This window comes from Prionailurus viverrinus, chromosome E3 (assembly GCF_022837055.1).
Source record: "Prionailurus viverrinus isolate Anna chromosome E3, UM_Priviv_1.0, whole genome shotgun sequence".
In the NCBI taxonomy this organism is placed as follows: domain Eukaryota; kingdom Metazoa; phylum Chordata; class Mammalia; order Carnivora; family Felidae; genus Prionailurus; species Prionailurus viverrinus.
The window spans coordinates 17,893,700-17,919,250 of NC_062576.1; the positions used below are offsets into that span (position 1 = coordinate 17,893,700).

General features: G+C 54.4%; 2 protein-coding genes across 2 annotated transcripts; both read right to left on the bottom strand.

Annotated features, from left to right (window-relative positions):
• Nucleotides 1–4,392: 4,392 nt before the first annotated feature.
• FBRS (fibrosin) lies at nt 4,393–17,094 on the bottom strand. The gene is made up of 18 exons (XM_047838446.1): nt 15,383–17,094; nt 14,914–15,093; nt 14,141–14,176; nt 13,991–14,020; nt 12,881–12,929; nt 12,489–12,789; nt 10,790–11,091; nt 10,378–10,583; nt 10,218–10,262; nt 9,907–10,002; nt 9,602–9,670; nt 8,772–8,801; nt 8,321–8,392; nt 7,891–8,011; nt 7,705–7,785; nt 6,657–6,740; nt 6,327–6,534; nt 4,393–6,214 (listed from the first exon to the last, which is right to left on the bottom strand). The coding sequence occupies exons 1-18, from the start codon at nt 15,836–15,838 to the stop codon at nt 5,632–5,634; spliced, it is 2,949 nt and encodes a 982-aa protein (XP_047694402.1). The 5' UTR covers nt 15,839–17,094; the 3' UTR covers nt 4,393–5,631.
• Nucleotides 17,095–18,449: 1,355 nt separating this feature from the next.
• On the bottom strand, nt 18,450–23,333 carry PRR14 (proline rich 14). The gene is made up of 12 exons (XM_047838447.1): nt 23,246–23,333; nt 22,377–22,448; nt 22,084–22,252; nt 21,309–21,430; nt 21,049–21,238; nt 20,772–20,815; nt 20,461–20,570; nt 19,571–20,159; nt 19,365–19,434; nt 19,193–19,284; nt 18,861–18,932; nt 18,450–18,770 (listed from the first exon to the last, which is right to left on the bottom strand). The coding sequence occupies exons 2-12, from the start codon at nt 22,397–22,399 to the stop codon at nt 18,491–18,493; spliced, it is 1,761 nt and encodes a 586-aa protein (XP_047694403.1). The 5' UTR covers nt 22,400–22,448; nt 23,246–23,333; the 3' UTR covers nt 18,450–18,490.
• Between the last annotated feature and the right edge of the window lie 2,218 nt (nt 23,334–25,551).

The following is a 25,551-nucleotide window of genomic DNA, read 5'->3' on the forward strand; positions in this document are numbered from 1 at the left end:
TCTTTCTCTGCCCCTCGCACCTTCTCTCTCAAAAACAAAAAAAACGCTAAGGAAATCTGAATAAAGTATGGGCTTAAGTCAATAATACATCAATACTGATTAACTGATTAACAAATGCGAGATGTTGGGGCACCTGGGTGGCTCAGTTGGTTGAGTGTCCGACTTCGGCTCAGGTCATGATCTCATGGTTAGTGGGTTCAAGTCCTGTGTCGGGCTCTGTGCTGACAGCTCGGAGCCTGCTTCGGATTCTGTGTCTCCTTCTCTCTCTGCCTCCCCCCCCCCCCTTGCATGCGCTCTCTCTCTCTCTCTCTCTCTCAAAACAAACATTTTAAAAAATTTTTTAAAAATGTGAGATGTTAATAGGTGTTAATACAGGAAACTGAGTTTAGGGGATATAAAAAATCTATGTACTCTTTTACTATCTTTGCCATTTTTTTTGTACATCTAAGAGTGTTCTAATGGTAAGTTTAGGGGCACCTGGGTGGCTCAGTTGGTTGAGTGTCTGAATCTTGATGTCAGCTCAGGTCATGATCCCAGGGTTGTGGGATTGAGCCCTGCGTGGGGGTCCATGCTGGGAGTGGAGCCTGCTTTAGATTCTCTCTCACTCTCCTTCTGCTCCTCTCTTCCCACCTCTAATTAAAAAAAAAAAAAAAAGAATAAAAAAATAATCAAGCTTATTTTTTAAATCTTTCCAAATATGTATGTCTCCTTTCTTCTAACTCCATACATCATATAAATTTCTCTGAACTTCAACCTACCCATCTTGAAGTAAGAAACCTGTTTATAATCTTTCCCACTGCGATCAGTAACAACACTCTCATTTAGTGAACGTCCACTGTGTACTCAATTCTGTGCTAAGTACCCTCTGTCTGCATCATTCTATGTAACCATCACAATGAACCTGGGGGCTGGAACTGTCATTTTCTTTGGAAAGTAGAAACCAGCTAAAGACCAAATTCACAGAGCTGGTTGGTGGAGACCAAATTTAAACTCTGATCTCTCTGATGAAGAAGGCTCTTAATCTGTGTTCTTCACTGGCTCAGGCTCCTTCTTCCTTCTGTGCCACTAGATATGTGCTCCTCACCTCAAAGTCTGTTTTGGAAGACGTGCCTTCCCAACAAACGGCATGTAAGTAAGCATTCTCCTTGATTGAGCTCTAAGATCTGCTTCTAAGAGTTTCTGATCAGAAAGGCATCACCGATAAGGACAGCAATAAGTTTTTGAGCACCTACTCTGTGCCAGGCACTGTTCTAAGAAGTTTGTGCTAGTTAACTTAGTGAATTCACACAGTAATACTAGGAGAACCCATTAAAACTCCATCTTCAGACATTGCTGATAGGAATGTAAAATAGTGCAGCCACTTTGGAAACTAGTTTGGCGGTTCCCCAAAATGATAAACTAAGAGTTAAGAGTTACCATAGGACCCAATAATTCCAACCCAAGGTACATACCTAAGAGAATTTAGAATGTGTTCATATTAGGGCGCCTGGGTGGCACGGTCAGTTGAGCGTCCGACTCTTGTTTTCAGCTCAGGTCATGATCCCAGGGTGGCAGAATCAAGCATGGATCCTGCTTGGGATTCTCTGTCTCTCCTTCTGCCCCTCTCCCCTCTCTCTCTAAGGTAAAAAATGTGTTCGGGGCACCTGGGTGGCTCAGTCGGTTAAGCATCCGACTTTGGCTCAGGTCATGATCTCGCGGTTTGTGAGTTCAAGCCCCGTGTCAGGCTCTGTGCTGACAGCTCAGAGCCTGGAGCCTGCTTCGGATTCTGTGTCTCCCTCTCTCTGCCCCTCCCCCTGCTCATGCTCTGTGTCTCTCTGTCTCTCAATAATAAATAAACGTTAAAAAAATTAGAAAAAAAATGTGTTCATACCAAAACTTGTACACGGATATTCACAACATTATTCATAGTAGTTAAAAGAAACAAACATCTGCAACTGAAGAATGGATAAACACAATGTGGTACGTCCATATAATGGAGTACTGTTTGGCAATAAAAAGGAATGTAGTACTGATGCAAGCTACAATACGGATACACCTTGAATACTTACAATGCTGAGTGAGTGAAACCAGTCATAAAAGAGTGAGTGACTTATATGGTATGTGAGTTATATCTTAATATAAAATCCTCCATTTTAGGAGCACCTATTTGCTAGATGGGGTGCTGCCCAATTCAGCAATCATTTAATAGATCCAATTAGATCTTCAAATTAAAACGAAAAAAACCCTCCATTTCACAAATAAACCGTGGTGCACATATAAGCCCATGGCTTAAGCTTACATAGCTACACTTCTGAGCTCATCCAGAACAAAGAACTGCATTTCCAAATAGCAGCCTCAGGACAGTGAAGTGATTTCGTGTTTTCCTCAGCATTGACAGTCTTTCTGGAGTCTTCTCTTCCCTCTGCCTGAGGAGCTCCTGAGTTGGGATTAGGACATGTGTGGATGGTTCAAATGGCGCACGGTGGTTATGAGGACAGGCCCCAAGAGGCAGCCCTGGGGATTCCTGTCCTTCAACCTTGTTTCTTTTTGAGGCATGTACGGTTGCTCCTCCCAGTCCACACATGTCAGCTTCAGGAAAGCTGGGATTTTTGTTTACCTCTGTATCCGCAGCCACTATTCAGTGCCTGGCATGACGAAGTGAGAGTGGTTGAAACAATAAAAGGCAGTTCAGACAAGTGAATCCATTGAGGTAAGAGGTGGGTTTCTGACTTGGGTGCTGATAACAGAGATGGAAATGGATTGGGCTGGAGAGCACAGCGTCAGATCTAGGAGATGACTGGGCATCTGAGTTACTTGTGGGGGGATCTAGGAGAGATTGGATATACACATCTAGAAAGTATTATTCTTCTGGGGCGCCTGGTTGGCCCAGTCAGTTAAGCGTCTGACTTCAGCTCAGGTCATGATCTCATGGTTCATGAGTTAGAGCCCCTCATGTGGTTCTCTCCTGTCAGCAAAAAGACGGCTTTGGATCTTCTGTCCTCCTCTGTCCCTCCCCTATTCACACATGTGCACATGCCCCCACCCTCTCTCTCTCAAATAAACATTAAAAAAAAAGAAAGCATTTTTCTGAGAGTTTCACACCCAAATGTTTATGGGGGATCAGGGAAGTACCGTCAATAGTGACAATGGCTCGTTCCTAAACAATGGAGTGGGGGAGACAGTGGCAATGTGGAAAGATCATGCCCCATCTCAAGGGGCAGTCGTAGGGAAAGCAGGTATGGCGTCAAAGGATTTTTAGATTTTTCTAAAGAAGCTGAAAGCGAGGACTGCCATGTGAAATCTTGTCTACAAGCCAAGTTTCTTCTTCTGGTCAACCTGTTTGTGACTTGTTGGAGCGATCTAGGCTTGAGTCTTCCCTAGAAGTCTTGGGTATGTACAGTGAGTGACAGTAGAGAATGTCAGACGCATCTCTTCTAAGGTGATGGATACAGTGGGACAAGACAATTCTGGGTGGCTTGCGGGGGAGCCAGCGGCTCTAGCTGGGTTTAGCCACTTGGACTTTTTTTTTTTTTAACATTTTTAAAGTGTATTTATTTTGAGAGAGTGAGCACAAGCAAGGCAGAGGCAGAGAGAGAGGGGAGAGAGGATCCCAAGCAGGCTCCATGCTATCAGCACAGAGCCCGATGTGGGGCTCGAACTCAAGAACCGTGAGATCATGACCTGAGCTAAAGGCAGACGCTTAACCGACTGAGCCACCCAGGTGCCCCTAGTCACTTGGTTTTCAATGATCACATCAAAAAATAATGTTAAGTGTAAAAAAGGAAAATTAGGACATTTGAAAAATAGTACATTTCACAGGATCCCATTTTTTTTTTCACGGTATTTTAAGCTTCTAGCTAGAAAAATAACTGGGGGAATATACTCCTGACAATTAGCAGCGGTCATCTCTGAGGGGTGATATTATGAGGCGCTTTCCCTCTGTAGTATGTTATTTGCATTTGTTTTATAGTAACCACACAAAAATTAGTGTTTACAAAAACTGCAGATCTTTTTCTAACACAACTACGCAAGTACACGTACGCGTACGTAAACACACGGAAATGGGCCTGAAGAACGTAGATCAAATGATCGAGAGTGGTTACCTCAGAAAAGGCATAGGGCTTGCGTGGGTTGGCAGGTGAACGGGAAATTTAGTTTTGCCATCCTTCTGTCTGGTTTGAACCCGTATGGTATGTACCCCTGGGTTATATAAAAATGTGTGAAAAACGTCAATGCCCAACACCCCAATTCATCTACAAGTAAAATAACTACTCTCCCAGGTGGGAAGGGGAACCTTCCAGGACATGTCCTGTCTTCAGTATTGTCCTCCCTCATCCCTCCCTGACCCAATGCCCCTTGCCCGCCGCCGGACGACCCCCCCCCCCCCCCACACTGAAAGAGCAGCCAAGGGGCCTCATTGTAACACTCATTTTTATATAAATATCCGCAAGTCATGTTACAGAATAAGCCCCACCGGGGAAAAAAAGTCAACGTTATGTTTTTGTTAAATTGACCCCTGCCTTCTAGGTTGGGCCCCAGCCTGGGGGCGCCTGCTGCTTTGGGAAGGCTGGGACTGCTGCCGAGAGGCTGCTGAAGAAGCTGCCTGTGTGGCCCACCCCCGGGCCGACCCCCTTCTTTGGTGTGTGGTACATGGTGACCTTCTCTGCCCCCCACCCCCCCAGCCTAGGGCCGGGTTCTGGGGAACAGGGTTCTGGGGAGCAGGGCCCAGGAGTCCTGGGGGCACTTGGAAATGGAGTAGGGGGACTGAGCCACTAAGAGGTGGAGTCTGAAGCTTAGAGATTTGAGCCTTTTGGGAATGGTGGCACACAGAGGTAACAGGAACAAGTTGGGGCGGGGGGGGGGACCTGGGCTGTTAGCCAAGCAGGAAGCGTTTGCCCTTCTTTCCAGCCTAGGTACCCAGGTCCCTTCCCCTGTTGCTCTGTCTCCTGCTGACTCCATATTTCCAGGGATAAGCCCTGGGTTCCTGCCTGTCCCCTCCCAGCTCTTCCCTCTACAATCCCCCCTCCCCCCACAGAGAGGCCAGAGGCTAGGAACACAGCACCAGTCTGAGGATTTAATTAACCAGGAAGGGGGGTTATTGGGAGGGGCACCCCTGTAAAAATGTACAAAAGGTCTGGGGGGCTATGTGGAAGGGGAGATAAATATGTACATGGAACCCCCCTTCCGTTAGCCCCTCCTCCCCCAGCCCTGAGAGGGCATGAGGACTTGGGTGGTAGGTGAAGGGGAGGGGGGGCACTTTGGCCTCTGGCTTAGTGAGCCCTTGGGGAGGCAGGCCAAGGGCCTAGGGGCCCTCAGAGGGGGCGATGGTGTACCTCAGGAGATCATGAGCTATGACCTCTGAAATGACCCCCACTCTCCTCTCTCACATGTACACACGCGCGCGCGCACACACACACTCACACACACACCCCTCTCTCTAGAGGATTGTGACCTCTGCCCTCCCAGTGACCCCAAGGTCCATCTGATGCTTGATCTTGTGGGGGTTGGGGTTTCTGCTCCCAGGTTCCATGACCTCAGAGATGGCTGGTGAGGTCATGACCTCTGCCCTCTAGCTCTGGCTTGAAACCTCAGCTCTAGGACCTTGTCAAAAGGAAAGGGGGATGGAGCTTGGCCCCCGCCCCTCCCCTTCCCTCACCTGTCAGCCCGGGCTGGGCCAGGGGCCCTAGGTGGGGAACTAGGCCGGGGGGCGGGCACAAGTGGAGGTGGTGCCCCCAAAAGGGCTCCTGGGGGGGTCTTGCTGAGAAGGTGAGGGGTTCCCGGGGCCGCAGCAGGTGGCGGTGGCGGGGCCAAGCGGCTGTATAGCAGGGGGTGGGCAGGCTCCAGACCGTAGAGGCGGGCGGCAGCCACAGCCCCTGGTCCAGTCAGCTCCTCGCCAGCCTCATAGAAGCGGGGTGGCCTAGCAAGGCGAGGGGGCCCTGCCAACCAGGTTGGCTCCAGAAAGCCAGCGCAGCGCTCTGGGGGACTAGGGCCCAGAAAAGGGGGTGGCCGGGGCCTCTCAAACAGTAGGTGAAGGCCCTGAGGCCCGGTGGTGGCAGCAGCGGCGGCAGCGGCGGCGGCAGCAGCGGCGGCGGCAGCGGCGGCGGCGGCGGCCTCCTCCTTCCGTTCTTCCTTTACCCGCACTGATTCCTTGGCCGGTCTGGCCCCTTCCTCGCCAGCCCTGGCCTTGGGAGTAGCAGGAGAAACTCGGAGCTGGGGCCGTGAGAAGGGGAGGTCCCTGTGGGAAAGAATGGAGGTACTCCAGTGGTCTGACCAGGCTGCGACCAGACCAGGCTTCGGGGAGGGAGGACCAGGGGTGTGGGCAGTGGGGGGGGGACGGGGAAGCACACCTGTCTTTCTCCTCCTTGGTGATAGAGGGCTCTCTCCGCTCCACAGGCCGCTCCTTGTCTGAGCCTGGAGTCCGGGCGGCCTCAGGGGGCCGGACCCAGGCAGGAAAGGCCAGAGGACTGCGGTGCAGGCGGCCCCATGGGTCTGGCGGGGAGGCGAAGGCTGGTGGAGCCCCTGGGCTTTCTTTCTGGGCAAAGACGGCGCCGGAGTCTAGACAGAGGGCGAAGCAGGGAGTGACAGGAGCCACGAGGAGGAGGCCCCACTCAGGGACAACCCCCCCTCCCCAGCCCACTGCCACAGCCACCCACCCGCCCCACCCCACCCGCACTCACTGAATGTGGGGCTGCCCAGGCCTCCAAAGGCCCCGTTGGAGAGGGCAGCCAAAGAGGCGAAGCTTGTGGGACGCCCAAAGGGATCTGTGGGAGAAAAGGGGAATGGTCAGAGCGTTGGCAGCCGGCTCTGATCAGGCACCAAGACTGGCAGGGAAGAGGCAGCTTATTAGCAAGCAGGCCCCAGAGCTCTCGGCCGCTTGGGTCTTGGTTTTAACCACCAGGCGCTGAACATCTCCTTAGGCCTGGCAAGGCACTAGGCTTTGACATGCATCGTGTTGTTTAACCTCACAAACAACAAGCCCCACTAGGCAGACAGGATCACTCCCACTTAAAGATGATGAAACAGGCTCAGAGAAGTGAAGTGACTTGCCAACGGTCATCTAGCCAGTAAATGGTACCCCCAGCCCAAGGCCTCTCTGACTCCAGAGGTCAAGGTCTTACCCCACAATCCCCCGACACCGGCCACCCAGACTGGCTCTAGAACAAACCATTCACCCGAAGTTCTCTGCTGGCTTCCTCCCACCTGACATGCAGGGCCTTTCCCAACCTGACCCGAACTTCATGCACATAGTCAGAACAACTAACCTACCCCACTAGGGGAACATCTCACATCTTCCTCTTCCAGGAACACCTAATCCTATGCTATCAGGCTCAATTCCCTTGTGTCTACCCAGACCCGAGTTAAATCTCCCCACGAAGCCTGACAAGACTGCTAGGAGCCAGCGACTATGTTCTCACCTGGGCGTGCACAGCCTTCCTCCACCCTCCTCTCCCAGGTGGCACACTATACCCCCTACCACTGGCTATTTCAGAGACAGTGTCTGAGGTGGCAGAGATTGGCAATCGCTTCTCCCTTCCCTATCCCACTTCACAGGTGACAAGATCAAGGCTCAGAGGGATTAGAGTAACTCGCCCAAGGTCACGAATCAAGTGGAACCAGGCCTACCCCCATTCCAGCCGCCTCTCAAGTCTAATTTCCATCCCCAGCTTGAGAACTCCTGAAGTCAGGGACAAGGCCTGGGTTGCCCAACATGCCCTTGGCTCTTACCAATGTGGGTGCTGGGGCTCAGAAAGGTTCCGTGGGCCCCGGGAGCTGCGGTGAAAGGGTTGGCTGCAGCGTGGACGGCACCTGGGGCAGAGAGGTGGGAGATTCTGGTGAGGCTGAGTGGGCGCAAGGTGGGCCTTGGGCTATAGACAGGGAACCTCAGGCCCTGAGAGGGCTGGCCAGACTCACCAGTCGCAGTGAAGAGGGAGGCGGCCGGGTGGGAGAGCTCCTGCCCAGGGGGCAGGGCCCCATAGGGCCCCGGAAGGCAGGGCAGGAGGTCGTTCCGAAAGTCAAGCTTGTGGGAGTCGCCCTGCGTGGGACAGGGAGAGGGGTGGTGAGTGAGGAGCCAGGTGAAGTCCCGCTCTTGCTCTTCCACCCCTAGGTCCCCTCCAAGGGCTGGCGGGCGCCAAGAAGGGGCTTGGGTGCCTAGCCTCTGCCTCTCTCAGAGCCTTCTCAGACCACCTCCCCCTAGTTAGCCAGACAACCTAGTACTAACTGTGAAAACGCTCAGGCAGTGACCGGGACAGAGCCAAGCAATTCGGCCAAGCTCTGCCAAAGGCAGATGCCCAGGGCTCAGGCTGGCCCACTCTCGCTCTCCCCAGCCCTCCGGCCCCAGTACCTTCATCTTTTCCTGGTGTCTCAGGATCATGTAAGCCACGCGCACGTGCATGGCACACCACTTCCCTGGTTTCTGCCGCCCCAGAAGGATAACCAAAGGGAAAGGGAAGGAAAGAACGTTCACTCATCACCCACTCCAGGCCTGGTCCTAGGCCCAGCCTTGCCACACAACATCCCCACTCATCATCCCTACAACTGAGGGATGACTAGGTTCATTTCACAGCCTAGGAAACTGAGGCTCAGAGAGATAAACTGTCTTGCCCAAGGTCCCACGGCCAGTTACATCAGAACCCAGGTCTGTAGCTTGTAAGCCTTTCCCTTTCTGTTGTTCCACATCTGGCTGCCTCCACGTCTTGGGCTTCTCGCTCATTCCCAAGCAAGACCCGCCCTTAGCCAAACACCCTGACACCAGCCCGCAGCCTCATGCAGCCTGAGGTCCTCACCAAACTCACCCTCAAAGGTGGCCGGAAATGGTCGGGGATCTGGGGATGGCAAAGCAGAGATTGGCGGCGATTCAGACCTGTTTACTGTCTTGGGCACCTCGTCTCCACAGTCCCCAATCCCCACCCAAACACCAGAGCCCTTGTGTGGCTCCCTCGGGCCTTGCCTGCCTCTGTCAAGACTGATTTCCCCATCTCTCCCACTCTGGGTATCTCCCCTCCAGCACTAAGGTCTTGAACCAGGCCCCAAGGACGTGCCCCTGCTTGGAAGACTGGGGAGTGTGGAGGCAGACAGGCAGCTTTCTCAATCTCAGAACCTATCCTACTAACAGCTTTACATAGTGAGACTCTGCTGAAGATTCCTCTAGTAAAAAAAACCTTTACTGCTGCTAAAAGAGGTTGCAAAATCTCTGGTCTAGTCTACCCTTTAGGAAACACATCCTGTGCTTTTCATGATATTCCCAGAGCCGTGGGCTCTAAGGCTGCTCCCTGTGCCACTTCACAAAGGAGCAGCTTATCTTTTCATTCATTGTTTTATGGACAGGACTTCCTGGTGTGATGTCACTTGAAAAAAAAAAAAAAGGATTTTGTAATTTGAAAAATTAGAAAACTCCTACAAAAACTACTCTCCTAGTAAGCTCACTTCTGGGACAACTTCATGAAATTTCCTATTCCTCATGCATGGTAAAACTTGTCCTTTACAGAAATTCCCTCTCGTCAGATTCTCAGGGATGCCCCTGATCGTGTATTAAAGGCAGGGATCAGTCGCTCACTTTCAATCATCCCTGCTCTCCCTCAACAGATATTCTAGTTCCCCCAGGACCTGCCTTGGCCCCCCTCACCTGTGTCCCCTTTTGGGGAAGCCCGCTCGGCACTGGCCCCAGTCGTGGTGGCAGCTCGGGGTTCGTGCTCTGGGAAAGGGGAGTGGAGGGATCAGTCAGGAGAGCTGGCGCCAGGCATGAAAAGGGGTCTGGAACCAAGCTGGGGGCTGGGACAGGGAGGGTGCATTGGCTCTGAAGAAATCTAGGTCCACAAGGGTAAGACAGGAGAATGGGCGTGGTTTTGGGGAACGGAAGAAGGTACGTGGATCTGGGGCGTCTGGGTTTGTACAGGGTGGGAGGTGGTGGTATCTGGATTGGGAGCTCACCTTGGGCTGGAAGGCCCCCTGCAGGGAGCCAAAGGAGACAGCCGGCGGGAGGCCCGGAGGGAGGCCGGGCACTGCGGGAGGGAAGGCCGTGTACGGCTGTGGAGAGAAGGGGACTAGTCCAAGCTGGGGGTGGAGGGGCAGCCCACGTCTCGTCTGCCCATCAATCCTCTGGCCTCCACCCTAAAGTCCCCCAGGGAGCTCTCCCAGGCTCAAGGCTCTTGCTTTTGAAGCTGAAGACTGGATCCCCAACAGTCAGGGCCACACGCATTGATGCATCCATCACATAACACACCACACACACACACACTCACATTATGCCGGAAAAGGCCTTCCATCTTTCCTGGATATTTCTCAAACTAGGGAAGAGAAGGGAAGAGTAAGCTGCCAGCCAGGGACCCATGATCTTCCCCTGGAAGCCACACCCTCCCCCCAAGTCTCTGAGCCTCATCACCAGCCCAATGAGGAGCTCACCATGTGGGGGCCATGGGGTGGCAGCAGGCCCGGGGGATAAGGGGTGAAGTGCTGGTGGGTGTGCTGGTGGGTGTGCTGGTGCTGGTGGTTGTGCTGGTGGAACTGGAAGGCCAGGGGCCGGGCGGAGCCCCCTGCCCCCACCACCTCGGGGCCACCCTGGGCATTCAGGTAGCGAGAGTTCAGGTCCTGGCCGATCAGGTCCTGCTCTGTGGGAGGGGAGGGGGAGAAGGCTTTAATATCTGTCGCCACCAGGTCAGCCTCCTTGGGCCCAGGTGACTGGCCTTCCCTTCTGGCCTTTAGCCACTCCCTCCTCAAGCCCTGATGTCTGCTGAGGTCCAGCTGCCCCAAAGCCGACTGGGCCCAAGCCCGGGGCCATGGCCCCCCACCCCCCCGGCCAGGACCCCAAACTCACCAGAAAGGGCGTTAGCGGCTGAGGCCCCAGGGTGCCCTGGCACCTGCAGCAGGGGTGGGGGTGGGGGCAGGGTGGGGCCAGGGGAGAACAAGGAGGGGTGGGGGGGCGGTGGGGGGGGCCGCAGCCCAGGGGGGGGAAAGCTGTGGGTGGACAAAGGCAGGGGCAGTGAGGGCGTCGGGGGCCGGTGGGTGAGCTGCGCGGACGAGGAGGAGGCAGATGAGGAGGAAGAGGACGAAGAGGATGATGAGGGGGGAGGCTGAGCCACGGGAGGGGCCGGGGCCTTGGGGGGCGGCCGTGAAGAGCTGGGGAGAGAAGTGGGGAGATGAGTGAGGGGTTGGGAGGTGCCAGCTCTGACGGGATGGGGTCAGAAGCCTGGGCGATACCTTGACCCTGGTTCTCCAACATGGAAGGTGGTAGAACCCGGCCCCCAGGACCCCCACCCCCGCCCAGGGAGCCCATCCTCAGACTGAGGTAGGTACCTCCCACACCCAGCGACCCCCACGCTCTCCCTCTCCAGATCTCTTCCACACAGCTGCCCGGACGTCTCTGGCCATATGACTTGCCCTTTTCTGACTCAACTGCAGCACGAAACATGTCGTTCACTTTGCCGCTTAGATACAACCTAAGCCACCTGGGTTCCCACCCTAAGACAGTGGAAGCAGCACCTCCCTGGCCTGGCCTAGGAGTCAGGTGACCTGAATTCTAGGCCCATCTTGCCATTGACACCCTGGGTGACCTTGAGCAAGTCACTGCCCCTCTCTGAGCCTTAGTTTTCTCAAGAATAAGAAAAAGAACAATAATGAGAATGACAACAATAGAACAGCATCGATAATGATAATAATAGTGTCAGTGATTCTTACCCTTTAACAAGCACTTACTGTAGGTCAAGTGCTGGCACCTGCTTTACATGCTAATCCAAATCTCCAACATGTCACACCACCTTCCCAACTGCTGCTGCGTCCGTGCAACCACCTGTACCATTTACTTCTTTCTTTAATTTAACTCTTTCTTGACTTTTCACTTAGCCTCGCCCAAGCCACACATGTGAAATCAAGGGTTTGAGATACTAGTCATGTTTTTCTAAAGCAAGTTAACAACTGAAAAAAATTTACTCACGTAACAGCTCAAATTATCTCACGCACCACTGACGATGCACGTACACACTTTGGGAAACACTGCATTAACTCAATTAATCCTCACAATAGCTTTGTTAGGATGAAGGTACTCTTGCTATTTCTTTTTACAGGAGGAGGAAATGGAGGCTCAGAGAGATTAAGTGACTTGTCAAAAATCACACAGTCACTATGTGGCAGAGCAAGATTTTGAGTCCAGGTCTGACTGACACCAAAGCCAGCACCCTTAATCATCATGTCAGCATTTCCCAAAGTATGTTCTGAAGAACAGTATTCCTAGCAGATGTGCCCTGCAAGAAGGTCTCACCAGCAAATAAAATTGAGAAACGGCACAAAGTGGATTTCCCTGCATGTGAATGTAGGGTGGAAAGGTTCTGGTAAGTCCTGCAAGCAAGCAATTTCTTTAAATCTGTTTCACCCAGTGTCTCTAAAACTTTTCAGCCTCGGAATCCTTTCTTCAAGTCACATCCCACAGGTACCATCCCACGTCCCAGCCACAGAATGCAGGGGTTGGCGCCAAAATGACCAGGTCCTTCCAGACCAGACCAAACCCCTGGACCACTCACCTGCCAGTGCTGAGGTCCAGGCTGCTGCCATAGGGAGAAGTGCGGAGGCCGAAGGGCGAGACCCGAAGCTGCAGCTGGGGCTGGGGTGGGGGTGGCAGACTGGGGGCGGCCGGCAGGGGTGCAGGGGGTGAGACAGGAGGCCGAGGGGCCGGTGCAGGCGGTGGTTCCTTCGGGGGGAAAGGCACTAGCAGCGGGTCGGGCCCTGGGGGCTGTTCCTGGCTCCGCTCCAGGCCCGACACTTTAGGGACTACGGAGAGTTTTGCTTCACAGTTCCCATTGAAGGCGCCGTGGGGGCCCGAGGCTGTGAGGACAGGACAGCAGACATATTCAGTTGAGGCCCATGCTCACCCAACTTCCCTCCCTTGTCTCCAGCCCCAGCCCTTGAGACCAACCTTTGCTGGTTGAGACAGTAAAGGATGGATCGAGGTCATCATCGGAGACCTGGGGAAGAAGGGTAGGGACAGGGTCAGGTTCTGCTCAGGAAGGCTCTAACACAGGAAGGCTAACAGCCTCTAGAGCCTGTTAGGAATAAGTGATGGTAAGAAGTCTATTTCACCAGGTTAGCTGAAATCCAGCAAAGACTATGGGCTCCAGAGGGCCTATCCTTGGGAAAAAGGGTAGGATAGCTGAGCCTGAAATTAGGCCAGGAGGACTGAATCAAGGTAGAACTTACATAGCAAAGAAGCAAACACATCAAAGCAAAAATGTTAGAGATCACTAACTGCTGGCCCACATGTCTACCTGACTTACAGATCAGTTTGGTCCACAAGTGTTAGCAAAATCTTTGAAAATTAATTGCTGATAAATGCAAGACGTCCTCATAAAAACTCAGACTTGCAGGTTCTCTTAAAAACTGGCTCCTATTCTTGCATGACAATTAGCTAGAACTAGACAGTGGTCACCTCCTTTAGACAGACAAGAACTCTCTGGTTCACCACAGCCCCTGTCCAGCCAACTTTTTAAACTAAAACAAGACACACATCAGGGAATACAAACTCAGTTAGTTATAGGAGTAGAGCATCAACTGCTACAACACATTATTTCAAAACAAGCACGTCAAGCCTGATGAAAAAACTGAAATCTAATTTATAAGACTTGTTCTGACACTGACCACAACAGTTTAGAATCTTCGCTGCCATAATCTCTGTTTGGGACTCTAATCTGTGACAGCAGACTAACTGCTAGCAGGAAGGACCAGCTTAGTTTCACAGTCACCTAGGATTTCTGTGGAGAACCACTGGTATCTCCAAGGGCTTTGAAAAACGTGGGATACCAAAACATGGGCTTTCTATTCTTTGGTCAACTGGCGCTAGTTACTAAAGAAAAGAAGTCATTTACCCTCTCAATCTCCCTCCCCCTCCCCACATTCAATCCTGGCCCACCCTAACCTATGTTCCCCACTCAAGGGGAGGCTCTGTCTGCTGCACATAGGAGACCTTTAAGCTGCAGTACATTTTACAAGTTGTAACACTGCCCACCCCACAAGTTCTACCCCCACTCACCCTCTCGTCCAGATCGCTTTCTGCATCGCACTGGGGAGAAGGAAAGACAGAGATGTCACAAGAGGGAAGAAGAGTGGGGCCCAAGGTAGAGAGGGGACTTCCAAAGAGGAATTGAGAGGGGAGGGACCAGTACAGGTGGAGAGCACTTACTATGTATCCAGCTTCCAGAGAATGACGGGAGGAGGCCTGAGAAAGACCAGAGTCCAGAGGTAAGGGAGGCTGACTGGCAAGGCCTTTGGATAAAGTCTAAACTCCCCAGCAAAGAACTCAAGGTCTTTCATGACACGCTCAATCCTTTTCCAGCTACTTCTCCTGGCTAGTGCCCACCGTTCCCAATGTTCTATCTTCCAAATACATTCTCACATCTCTGTGTTTTTGCTCAAAACAACTTGGCTCGTTTCTTCTCTTAGCACAATTATGACTATCCTTCAAGGCCTGACTAAGACATCCTAGGGGGCTTTCCCTAACCACAGCCCTCCTCCCATCCCCCAGGCAGAATGAGTGGCTTCCTCATGTGGGTTTCTACAGCATCTCTCCCAGACCTCTGCCTTCTATAGCTTCTCAGATTTTGGTCTAGGTATTTGCTCACAAATTGTTTTTTTCTTGAGAGATTACTACTGCCTCAAGAGAGAGGGCTGAGACCCTATCTAATTCATTTACGATTCAGTGAAATCTCTGATACAGCTCTGAATTATCAACATGTCTGAAACAGAGCCAGCCAAAAGCAGAAAAGTCTGACTGTAGGAATGTCTCCGTCAGACCCGGACTGAGGAGTAGAGGGCTCAAATTTGCTCTGCCTTCTTTGCCCTTAGAAAATAAAATCACTGTTTACGATGGGCAGTGGCATTACTGATGAAAAACAGGTCTATGTGAAGGACGTTCTGCCCAGAGTTTTAAAGGACAAGGATCTATGACAAGCTCACCTCTTTCCTTCTCCGTTTATTGGGCCATTTTCGGGCCCGATCCCCAGAGGGCCGGCCAGGCTCCCGATCAGAGCTGTCCCCTGGCTCCCCAGTGGCCCCACTGGAGCCCCCCCTCTTCCGCTTCCCAGAATGCTTCAGCCGATGTTCCAGTCGCTCTGGGGGCTGAAGAGATGCATCCTTCTGTGGAGGAGGAGGTGGGACTAAAGTAGATGGAGAAAGGAAAGCTCCCGACCTCTCTGGGGGTGACCAGGCTACCAAAGTGGCTCTCAGACCAGATAACCTGGTTGGTCCCTGGAGACTAACTCTACCTCCTCCCACCCCAGGGTGGGGCAGAGGCCTGGCCAGAGGAGCCGGTTGCTCTGGTTTGGGGTGCCAGCATTCCCCCCTCAACTCCACCCACTCCAGGCACGATACCCTTCTCTCTGCCCCTCTGAAGCCCCCAAAGGTCCCCAGCCCCACCAGGCCCCACCTGCAAGGCCTCAAGGCTGGCGAAGCTGGCGATGGCGAAGCCATCGATCAAGTCCTCTTCTTCTTCTTCCTCCTCCTCAGGCTCCTCCTCGGCCTCCCCGTCGTCTGCGCCCCCCTCCTCCTCCTCCTCCTCTTCCTCCCCGCGGCTGCCCGAGCCGGCAGGCCGCTTCCGAGCTCGGGGTCGCGGGGGCCGAGGCCTGGGACGGGGCCGCCGTCGTCTCGGGCCTCCGGGCCGCTCTCCAGACGAAGCTGACGACCAAGGCCTGGCCGGCGGTGGCGGCGACGAGGACGACGAGGAGCCGCGCGGGGCGGCCAACAGGGCCCGGGGCGCGTCGCCGCCGGGACCTCGGCGGCGCCGCTGCTCCCGGTCTCGGTCTCGGCGCGAGCAGCGCCGACGCCGCCGCTCCCCCTCAGCGGCCCAGCCCGGGCCCGGAGCCGCGGCCGCTGCCGTCTCCATGGCGACCGCCCTCAGCGCCGCATCCGGAGGCGGCGGGGCCCGAAGCGACCTGTCCGCAGGCCCGGGGTCGCAGGCGCGGCGCTGGCGGCTGCACAGGGACGAAAAGGCCACGGCTTCCCCTTTAAAGCAGGATCTACTGGCCCCGAGCTTGCCCCAAGGCCAAGGCCCGGGGAGCCGGCGCCGCCCCCGGGGCGACAAGCCCGAGGGCCCCCCCTGTGGGGCCGCCGGGGCCGAGACGCCGAAAACGGGGCGGCCGTCCCTTTAAGGCGAGGCCTCAAGTTGTCCAGCCCCTGACCCCTTTAAGACGACCCGATGGTGTCCAGCCGGCCTAGTGCAGTGGCCGCCCCCTGCCAGGGGTCGAGACAAGTCTCCCCGAGGAAGAGGAAGGGCCACCCCTTTAAAAGGGACCGAAAGCTCGCCCCGAAACGTAGACCTCCCCTTTAAAAGTGTCTCAAGTCCTCCGGCTAAAAGAGGCCACCCCTTTAAGGAGTCCAGGGTCCTCCAAACAGCAGGCCGCCCCTTTAAGGGCCCGGGAGTTAAGTTTCTGGTCCTCCACAAGCGGCCACTTCCCCTTTAAGCTGATTTTAAAGGACTTCTTGCGTGAGAGAGAAACGGCGGTGAGAATCCCCACTCGTTCCAGCTCTCCCAACAGCACAGTTCTCAATTTGTCAAGCTTCTGTTCGATGGCTTCCCCTTTAAGGCTGCCGATGTAGTCTGCCGAGTTCAGTGGCCGCCCCTTTAAGGAGATTTAAAGGGGCCTCCTCCAGGCCCAGCTCTTCCAGCCTCCGCCTCCGGTCGCCATGAAAGGCGAGGGGGGGGGGCGGGGCCGCGGGTCCAGCCCTCCAAAGCCCCGGATGTGAGGCAACGGTGACGGGTAGAGCTTCTCTGTCTGCCGACATAAAAGTCTCTTCCTCCTTTCCTCCGTCTCTGCCTGACTTGCGCCGTAAGGGATCCGGGACAGCCGTTGGGCAGCGGGGTAGCTCCAGCGCACCCTCCTGTTGTCTCCTTTGGAGTCCTGGGCCTCTTCTTCGTCAGGACTTCCCTGCCCCTCCTCCCTCTTCCTCCTCAGCCTACGCCTCCTTCCTCTCTCGGCCTCCTCCCACACTCCGCCCCTTTCCCCTCACCCCTCCACAAGCTTAGTCGTTGATAGGTTGAGAAGTGTACGTCAAGGCGAAGGGCGGAGCCAAGCTCCGGGGAATGGGTAATATGTAACCGCCCTCAAATCTTGGATTGGGTATACGTCAGATTAGCCCCGCCCTTCATCAGGTCTTGTGACTAGACTGGTTAGAAGTAAGCGCTTGGGGCGGTCCCTCAGGTGACCCCGCCTCTTCCTGCTCTCTGCTCATTGGCCCGTCTTCAGACAGCGTCGAGACTAGGAGCCAGGAGTTGGTGCGCAAGTTCTAGGAGGCGGTTGGCCGCTGGGCGGCGTGCGGCCGCGGAAAGTGCCTCTCGAAAGCAAGTTACGTCGTTTCTCCCTTTCCGCCACTTGCCTTAAGTCCACAGGCCGCCTGGCTTTCTCGCGCACGCGCGTTGGCAGTACTGTTGAGCGGCTGGCAACTCAGCGGGATCCCCTCGGTGCCGGGTGGCTCGAGCACGCGGCATGCCTTGCGAGCACCAGACGCGCTAGAAGGAAGCTGCGTCCTCATTATCGGTTCATTGCGTGGGAGAGTGGCCTCCGCGTGCTAATAGGAAACACTTTGCACTTGTGTGCCGGCCACGGCCACTTTCTCACATATTAACTCATTTGACAGTAAGAGTTCTTTTAGGAAGGTACTGATATTGGCCCCGTTTTACAGAGGGGGAGGGGAATTAATACACACTGAGTTTCCTACACAGGATTTGGGCTCAAGAAGCCTTAACTGTGCTCTTAGCCACTGCTCTGTTCTGGCCCGAAGTTACCAAAGATGGAGAATGCCACTTCCGGCCTCTGCTTGCCTGGGTTAACCATTTTAACAAGGACATCTCATTACACATTCAGCTTCCTTCCTTTACTTAAAAAAAAAAAAAAAAATCTGTACCTCCAATGTGGGGCTCAAACTCACGACCCCGAGATCGAGTCACGTGCTCTACCAACTGAGCCGGCCAGGTGCCCCAGCTTGCTTGTGTGTAAAATGGGTATAATTCCCTCTCATAGTGCTATCTGCAGGGCAAGTACATATGACAGGTTGTTGTAGGTGCTCAATTACAGCTGATTACTCTTATCTCTTGAATCCAGAAGCAAATCCTGGCCTGCATGTTCAGAGGAATTCAGGGCCATATTGATCAAGGCCTTGGTCCACTCTGGGTCCTTCAGTCTCCTCCTTGATGTAAGTGAATTTAGAGAACCCTGCCCAGGGTCCAGAGCCAGTATCTTCTGGAACAGATTCTCAAGTATCCCTCCACACAGGAAAATTCTTAAATCAAGGAAGTATGTCCGATGACCATTCCCCCGCTTCCCGTATCAAACCCTCATTGCCTTCCCTGGCACCTCCCCCATTTCCCAGTCTTTGGGAGCCAAAGTAAAAACATCAGCTGGTACTGTCAGTCAATCTCAAACTTAGCCAGAGACATACAAAAGAATCAGAAACATATTGAAAACTTTACTAGAAATATAAAGAAAAAAATATAACTGCCTCAGATGCTTCAGGATGGACGGACAAACAGATGGAGCTCCTAGGTCCGATGGGGATGCTCCCTATCCACTTCCTCCTCCTCCAGGAGCGAGGCATCCAGCTCCTCCAGCCGCTGCTGCAGCAGAGGTCCCACATCTGGGCTGGGGGCCACGTTGGAGGTAAGGGTCCTGCCAGCTGCAGCCCGGACTCCACGAGATGGCCGCCGGGATCGAGGAAGGCTGCTGTCCCGAAATTCTACAGCCCGCCGAAGCTTCTTTGAGCTGGTGAAAATCAGAGTCCCGTTGCGCTCCCGGGGCTCCTCAAAGATGGTTTCAAAGGTCCTGGACCAGGCAGGGAGGGGTGCTGGTTACCAGCATGGCCCCTGGTTCCAGCCTTCCCTCTATTACCCCCAAGCCTTCAGAGTTTCTCACCTCCTGGTTGTAGGTGACTGATAATTCTTGTTGGTATAAATTTCTTCTAAGCTGAACTCCTTCTTGTTCAACCTGGGAGCAAAGAGCAGAGGCCATTGAAAAACCCAGGGCCATTGTGCCCTGAAAAAAGGATAAGCAAGGTGTGGTCTATATTTTAGTTTCTGGGACACACTGAGGCCAGGAGTGCTGCCTGAGACAGACATATAGTTCTAAGTGCAAACCATGTTCAGACCAAATTGACTCCTCCCTGAGAGAAGACAGAGCCCCACTTCAGAGGGTCCAAGCCTACACCTATTTGGCCAAGGCAGCTGCATGTACAATGAGCCACTCACCTGATTGGTCGAGGCAGTCCCATTGGTGTAAGGTTTGGCTGAGGACGGACTGGTGTCCTGCGTATTCTGAATCGAGAAACCTTTCCCATGGTCTGCAAAAACAGGGCAGAGGATAAGGGTGCAGCATGGACTCAGAGTCCCACTTGTCTCCTCCCCCCATCGCTACTCCTACCTTGGTCTCAGGGTCTGAAAGCACCTGGTCCTCTGAGGCCCTTGGCTCCTTCCCCTTGGTTGAGCCCAACCTGCAGATAAGGTCAAGGCTCAGGGACAAATAATATTCATAGCAATATCCCCATCTCCTGCCCACTGGATAGTAGGGAAGGAGGCTGGGCCCAGACTGTGGCCAGGGCTTTAAGAAGGGTTTATTGAGAGCACTACCTGGGTTCTGCAGGTTCAGAGAAGGAGGAAGTAGATGCGGTGGACGAACAAGATGTGATGAGGGGAGGAGAGCCTCCCGCTCCTCCAAGAGGGAAGACCTCTTTCCGGAGACAGGGCCGAGGGGGTGGTGGGGCTCGGGCCATCTCTCCACCACCCACAGTGTGCCGCCGGAGCCGTGACCGGCTCGGGTGGTGTGGAGCAGGGGGCCAGCTGCAGGTATCTGGGCCAGGGGGCCCCAGATCGGGGCAGGAGTGGCTTCGGCCCAGAGAGGGCTTAGAAAGAGGTGCTGGGGGATTGTGGTCTTGGGCCCGCCACTGGCGGATAGGGGGCCGGGGACTGACAGATGCAGTGTCCTCAGTAGCCCCAGACTGCTCAGCCTCTGAGATGGCAATCTTCAACTCCAACTTCATGGGAGGTGATGGGGGTGGGGGCCGTGGGGCTTTGTTGGGTGTGAGGAAGATGTCAGCAAAGCTCTCCAGCTTGGAGCGGACGGAACGGAAGAGGGGAGCCAAGCCCCAGGGACTGAGGCGGGGGCGTAAAAGGCTGGACGGCGGTGGGATCGATGGGGGCTCCAGTACAGGATCCGGGGCTAAGGAAAGGAGAGGCTCAGATGGGCATTCCTCAACTGCAGGTGTCTAAGCCCTACTTCAGTAGCCTCAGCTCCTCCCCCAAACACTAAACTTTGCCCACAGAAGTCTAAGCCCACCCCTAAAAAGCTAAGTCCTAAACTGAGGAATTGAACCTCAGACCTCTGAAGTCTACACCCCAACTTCACACACTGAGCTCCCTGAGGGGAAGGAGTTAAGCCCCACCCCCACCTTTGCCTCTGATACTTTTAAACTCAGCTAGGATTTTCCAGAGCCCTAAATCTCATCCCTCTGAGTCCTTACCTCCTGGTGGGCTCTCCAGAGGGTCTTCAGGCAAGGCAGATGGCTGCAATGGGGGATCCAGGTCCCTGGACGGAGGCATTGGATGGTGAACCACGGTCATGGGCTTGGCTCTGGGGTTAAGGGGAAGGTAAAGGCTGAGGGAGCTTCCAGGTCCAGATCCCACCTGAGCCAGCACCTCCCCTGTCCCTTAAGGCTTCTGAAGGTGCTACAAGGAAGGATTGGACAAGTAAATTCTGATGTCCCTAACTCTAGTTGCCTGGGTAACAGGTGTTGCCTGGACATTTTGATAATTCCTTCCCCAGCCCTCTCACCTTCTTGCTGGGATGATGAAGTTGGGAGTCTCATCAGCAAAGCCCTAGGTGTAAACAAAGAATGTTTTGGGGGAGGCAAGGAAGCCCCCTTCAGCCTTCTTAGCTACCCACATTCCGACCCTCTCAAGTCTCCAAAGGCCTGCCGGGGTTCACCCAAAGACTTTTCCATATAGGTCTTTCCTCGATGTCTTCCATCTAAAATAATATTCTCCTTACTCAGAGCAAAAGCTACCCCAGCTGAACGAGCCCTGACATCCTTACCCCAAAATACTCATACCTCAGCTACGGGTCTTGAGCTGGCAATGTCTTCTAGCATCACCACCAGAGTAGGCTGGGGGGCCCAGTCCACCTTTTGTGAAGGGCCTTCCTCTGGGCCAGGGGTTGTCCTTGATCTCCGTCTCAGGGTAGAAGGGGGCCGGTGGGTGCGGCTCAAGGGCTCTCGGCATAAGTGCAGTGGGTCGGGAGGCCTAGAGAGGACACAGGAATATCAGAGGGGTTCAGTTGTGTCCCGTTTACCCTCTATCCTGCCATGCTCACCTGGTCTGCGAGGACCACGTAGCCTGTTGGGATGGCGAGGCAGGCGGCTGGTTTCGGACAGAATCTCGGCGGTTGCTGCGGTGTTGTGGGGTGGTGGTCTCTTCTTGGGGCACCAGGGGAACCTAATTGAAGAGAAAGTGTCAAGAGCAAGGTGATGGAATGAGGTCAGACTGGACAGGGCCTCCCTGAACCTAACAGTGCCCTGTGCCATCAAAGTGACAGAGACTGTGGCTAGAATTCACTTAAGAATCCAATGAAGTGAGTTGAACTGAATCAGGGGCCAGATATTACAGTGTCCTGAGCTGCAGTAATCTCACCCTGGCTATTTGGCGAAATGAAAGGGAGAGAGTAACCTTGGGTGAGTCACTGCCCTATTTGGGGCTTCAGTTTTTCTAATCTGTGCAATGGAGCAAAAGTCCTCAGCCTGCTTCCCAAGGATAGCCTAAAAGTTTGCCCGGGAAGAAAGCAAGGGTTTCTCATACTTAAGAGGGTAGAGATGTGGTTGCAGCCCAACAGGGTTGATGGTGGGGCAGGCGAGATTCTACCACTGAACCACCAATGCTGGGTTGATAGTGGGGAATGGGCACCAGAGACTCTGCCCAAATCTAGGTTGGATTGAGAGCTAAGCAGAACTCTAGTATTAGTGAGACTGCCTGAGCAGGGTGTGAGAATGAGGTATCTGGACCTCAATTATCCTCACTAGTGATCTAGTTTCACCTTGGTACTGAAGAGAGGACCTGAGGAAGAAGGGGGCCTTTCAGTTCAGGGGGCTCACCATACGGGCAGCCATAACATCTTCCAGCACTACAGCCAGGACCCGCCGAGAGGCCTTTTCCAAGGGCGAAGGGGCTGCCAGAGACTGCAGCCTCGGCCGTTTGGGGCTCCTGGCTCCCCATAATGCTCGAGCCAGGGGCTGGCGGCACAGACGTGGCCGGCCAGGTGGGCTGGAGGATGAGAGAAGCAGAAGACAGTCGCCTGGGTCTGTCGTTAGCTCTGTGGTTTCCCCGGTACGGTCGCCAGGCTCCCCGTTTCCCGTGCTCAAGACAGGCGGGCGGGGTGCGCTCTCACCTGGAGTCCCCGGGCAAGTCCATGGGGGAAGCGGCGGCTCCGGGGAGTCCCTGGGGGATCCCAGGCTGCAGCCTGGGATGGGGGGGGAGCGGGGGAGCGGGGAGTGAGGGCCAGCCCCTCCCCTGGGGCTCCGCCCTTCATGGTCCGCCCAAGGCTCCCGGTAGCCCACAGGCCGGGGCCCTGGGGCGTAAAAGGGCGCCCCCGGCTGGCCGTCCGGAGCGAGTGTCTTCCCGCTGCCGTCGCCCGAAATCAGTGGATCACCCGCGCCCAGACTGGCACTTGCCGGGAGAACCTGGCTTGCAGCGGCCCCAGTTCTCCCACGGCCCGAGCCTCCTGGTGGGGCCTTTGTCCCTGAAGAATCCACCCTGAGATCCCCCGGGATCAGCTGGGATCCCGGTCCTGGGAGGCTCACTTTCTGCCGGACCCCTCTGCAATCCTCATCCACTGCCAGCGAGTGGCCGAGAACTCCGAAGCAATACTCTCACACACCGACGGCACCCCCCGCCCCACCAGATCCCCTACACTGGATCCCTGTGGAAAGAATCCTACAGCGCGGTTCCTCCAATCAGACGCCGCGAGGATCCTCCTCTCCCTGTAAGTTTGGGCTCCGCAAAGCTCGACTCAGACAGGGGCAGCCCGAGCTTGAGCATCACGAACTCAGTCCGGATCCCCGGGGATCCACTGTCAAACAGATACCCCCTTCACTCCAATCTCGGGAGGTCCCACCCACAGACCCCATCCTCCACCCCTCCCCGGCTCCCCGCCCAGTGCTCTCCCCAGCCCAGGACCAGATGGTTCAAATGTTTCCTTCCCTCCCTCCTCCCGCCCTCTCTCCAGCCGCTCGGTGCCCTCCCCCGCGCGCCGCTCACCGCCGCCTCCCGCGGATCCCGGGTCTTCGACGGCTCCCACCTCCGGCTCCTTTAAAACCAGCCTTACCCAGCACTGTCCAACCGCCAAGGGCCTTCTTCTCGGAGCCTTCGGGCGCCGCCCAATCGCCGGTCCCCGTCTTCCGGGGTGGTGAGAAACTAAGTGAAGCCACCTGGCAGCCATCTTCCCTAGGGGCAAGAAGCCAAATTGGGCAGCGCCGCCATTATAGTTGAGGGCAGGTAGCTCTGTCCTCGAAGAACCGAAGTGGACCGGATGGAGTCGTTTTGTGAAGGCCAGTCAGTGGCCGAAGACTATGCCAAGTTTCTTGAACTACTGAGGCAGCTGTAGTGACTAGAGTGCCGCCACGTTTTTTAAGGGCATCTTCCGGTTTTGGTTTTTTTTTTTTTTTTTTTTTTGTTCTCAGGCCAATAAACGTGAACTGAGTTGCTAGCGACATGTGAAATTCCCAATTTCCTAGAGAGGCCTCATCGAGGGCGGTTCCGGTTACCCTCCGGGATTCCTCAGCCGGGTTCCCACGTCGCTGAGAAGATCGGGAGGGACTAGGGGCCAGAGACTAATGATAATGCCACCTCCAGCTCCTGTGTTTGCGCTATGTCCCGGAGAGACTGCTGGGCTGGGCCACAATTGGGAGGAGGCTGGGGCGTTGACCTTCCTGGAGGTGTGGGGGTTTCTGCGGCGCACACCGAGTGTTCAGTATAGGGGCGCCTTTACAGGGGACCAATAACCCACCTTGGCGTGCTCCGTAGGGTCCGGCAGCTTGCCTCTCTGTTCCGGGCTCCCGCTAACCTTCTTTCAAGAGGGGCCTGGAAATAGCCCTTAGTAGTAAGGGATCGAGGGTGCATTCCCACTGCTTGGGAGAGTCTGCATCGTGCAACCTTTACCAGGAGTCGGGCTATTAGTGGGGAAGAAGTGGGCAAGTACTAGCTTCTTGAACTGTGAACGGGCTCTCACCGCCTAACCAGAGCCTATACCTCCACTAGTTCTCCTTCCCCAGAATTTCCTCGTCCAAACCAGTACCTAATTTTCGTGGTGGAACAAGAAAGCCTGAAGCCTAGAATCCTGGGTCTGAGATGAAGGTGCAGCCCAACCCAGCAGAATTCTGCCTTCTGGGACTTCGTGATAAACGTATTGACATAGTGAGAATGATATGGAAAGAACAGACTCAGCAAGAGCCGGTGTGGAAAGTGAAGACTCCCCCACTCTGTAAGCAAGGGCTCATCCAGATAGCTCTCCCAAGCCTACAGCAATTCTCTTTGTAACACAAGGCCTGCTGGGTCCTCTGGAAATCCACAATGAGGCTTCTGGTGTTGGGGGAGCAGCAGCTTTTCCAGTTGGAAGTGTTCTCTCTTCCCTGGATGGGGGCTGGCTGGCTGGTGATGCTTGCAGCTGTGAGTGCTTGGAGATCCTTCTCAACCTTGTTGAGTTGAGGGGCCCTCTGAGGCTCTCACTTTCTTAAACAGGTGCTTCCCCAGCCCCAAGGCAAGAAAAGCACTCAAGGGTAGAGCATGCCTGATCAGAGTTTTGATTCTCTGGGTCTCCTGAAGAAGTCAGGCAATGGCAAAGGACATAGGCTTAAGGAAAAGGTCTGGGTCTGAGAATTTGGCAGGGACGGCCCAGCCCTAAGACCTAACTTGGGGTGCTGGCGTTTATCAAATTGAAGTTTAATGTAGACTGTGGTGTCTTGGCCTTAAGCTCAGGTCAGCAATAGCAAACCTGATAGCCTCACCGTGTTACCTCTGCCTTTTTTGTGACTACCATTTCAACAACTCTTACCTCACCCACCACCTGTGTACACACTCTAGGGCCTGGTCAATGTGTGCTGATCCACTGGCAAGAGGCCCCACACAACTTCCAGTGGGGCAGGTGATGTGGCTGGAGGTTGGCCCATCAGTGCATCATTGTTCAGAAACTCTAGGGTGCCTGGGTGGCTCAGTTGATTAAGCGTCCAACTTCAGCTCAGGTCATGATCTCACAATTCATGAGTTTGAACCCTGCATCAGGCTTTCTGCTGTCAACACAGAGCCCACTTCGGATAGTCTGTCCCCCTCTCTCTCTGTCCTTCCCCCGCTCGTGTGCACACACCCATTCTCTGTCTCTCAAAAATAAATAAACATTAAAAACAAACTCTGGGTCCCTTTGACTCTGGGTCTCCCATCTGCTTAACTATTCTTGACCTCAGTGGTCTCACTTGTGAAATGGGAGCAATGAACTCTATCATGCCTATCTCAAAATCGACTTGAAAGATAAAGATCAAATAAGACACACCTGAATGTGCCTGATAAATGAA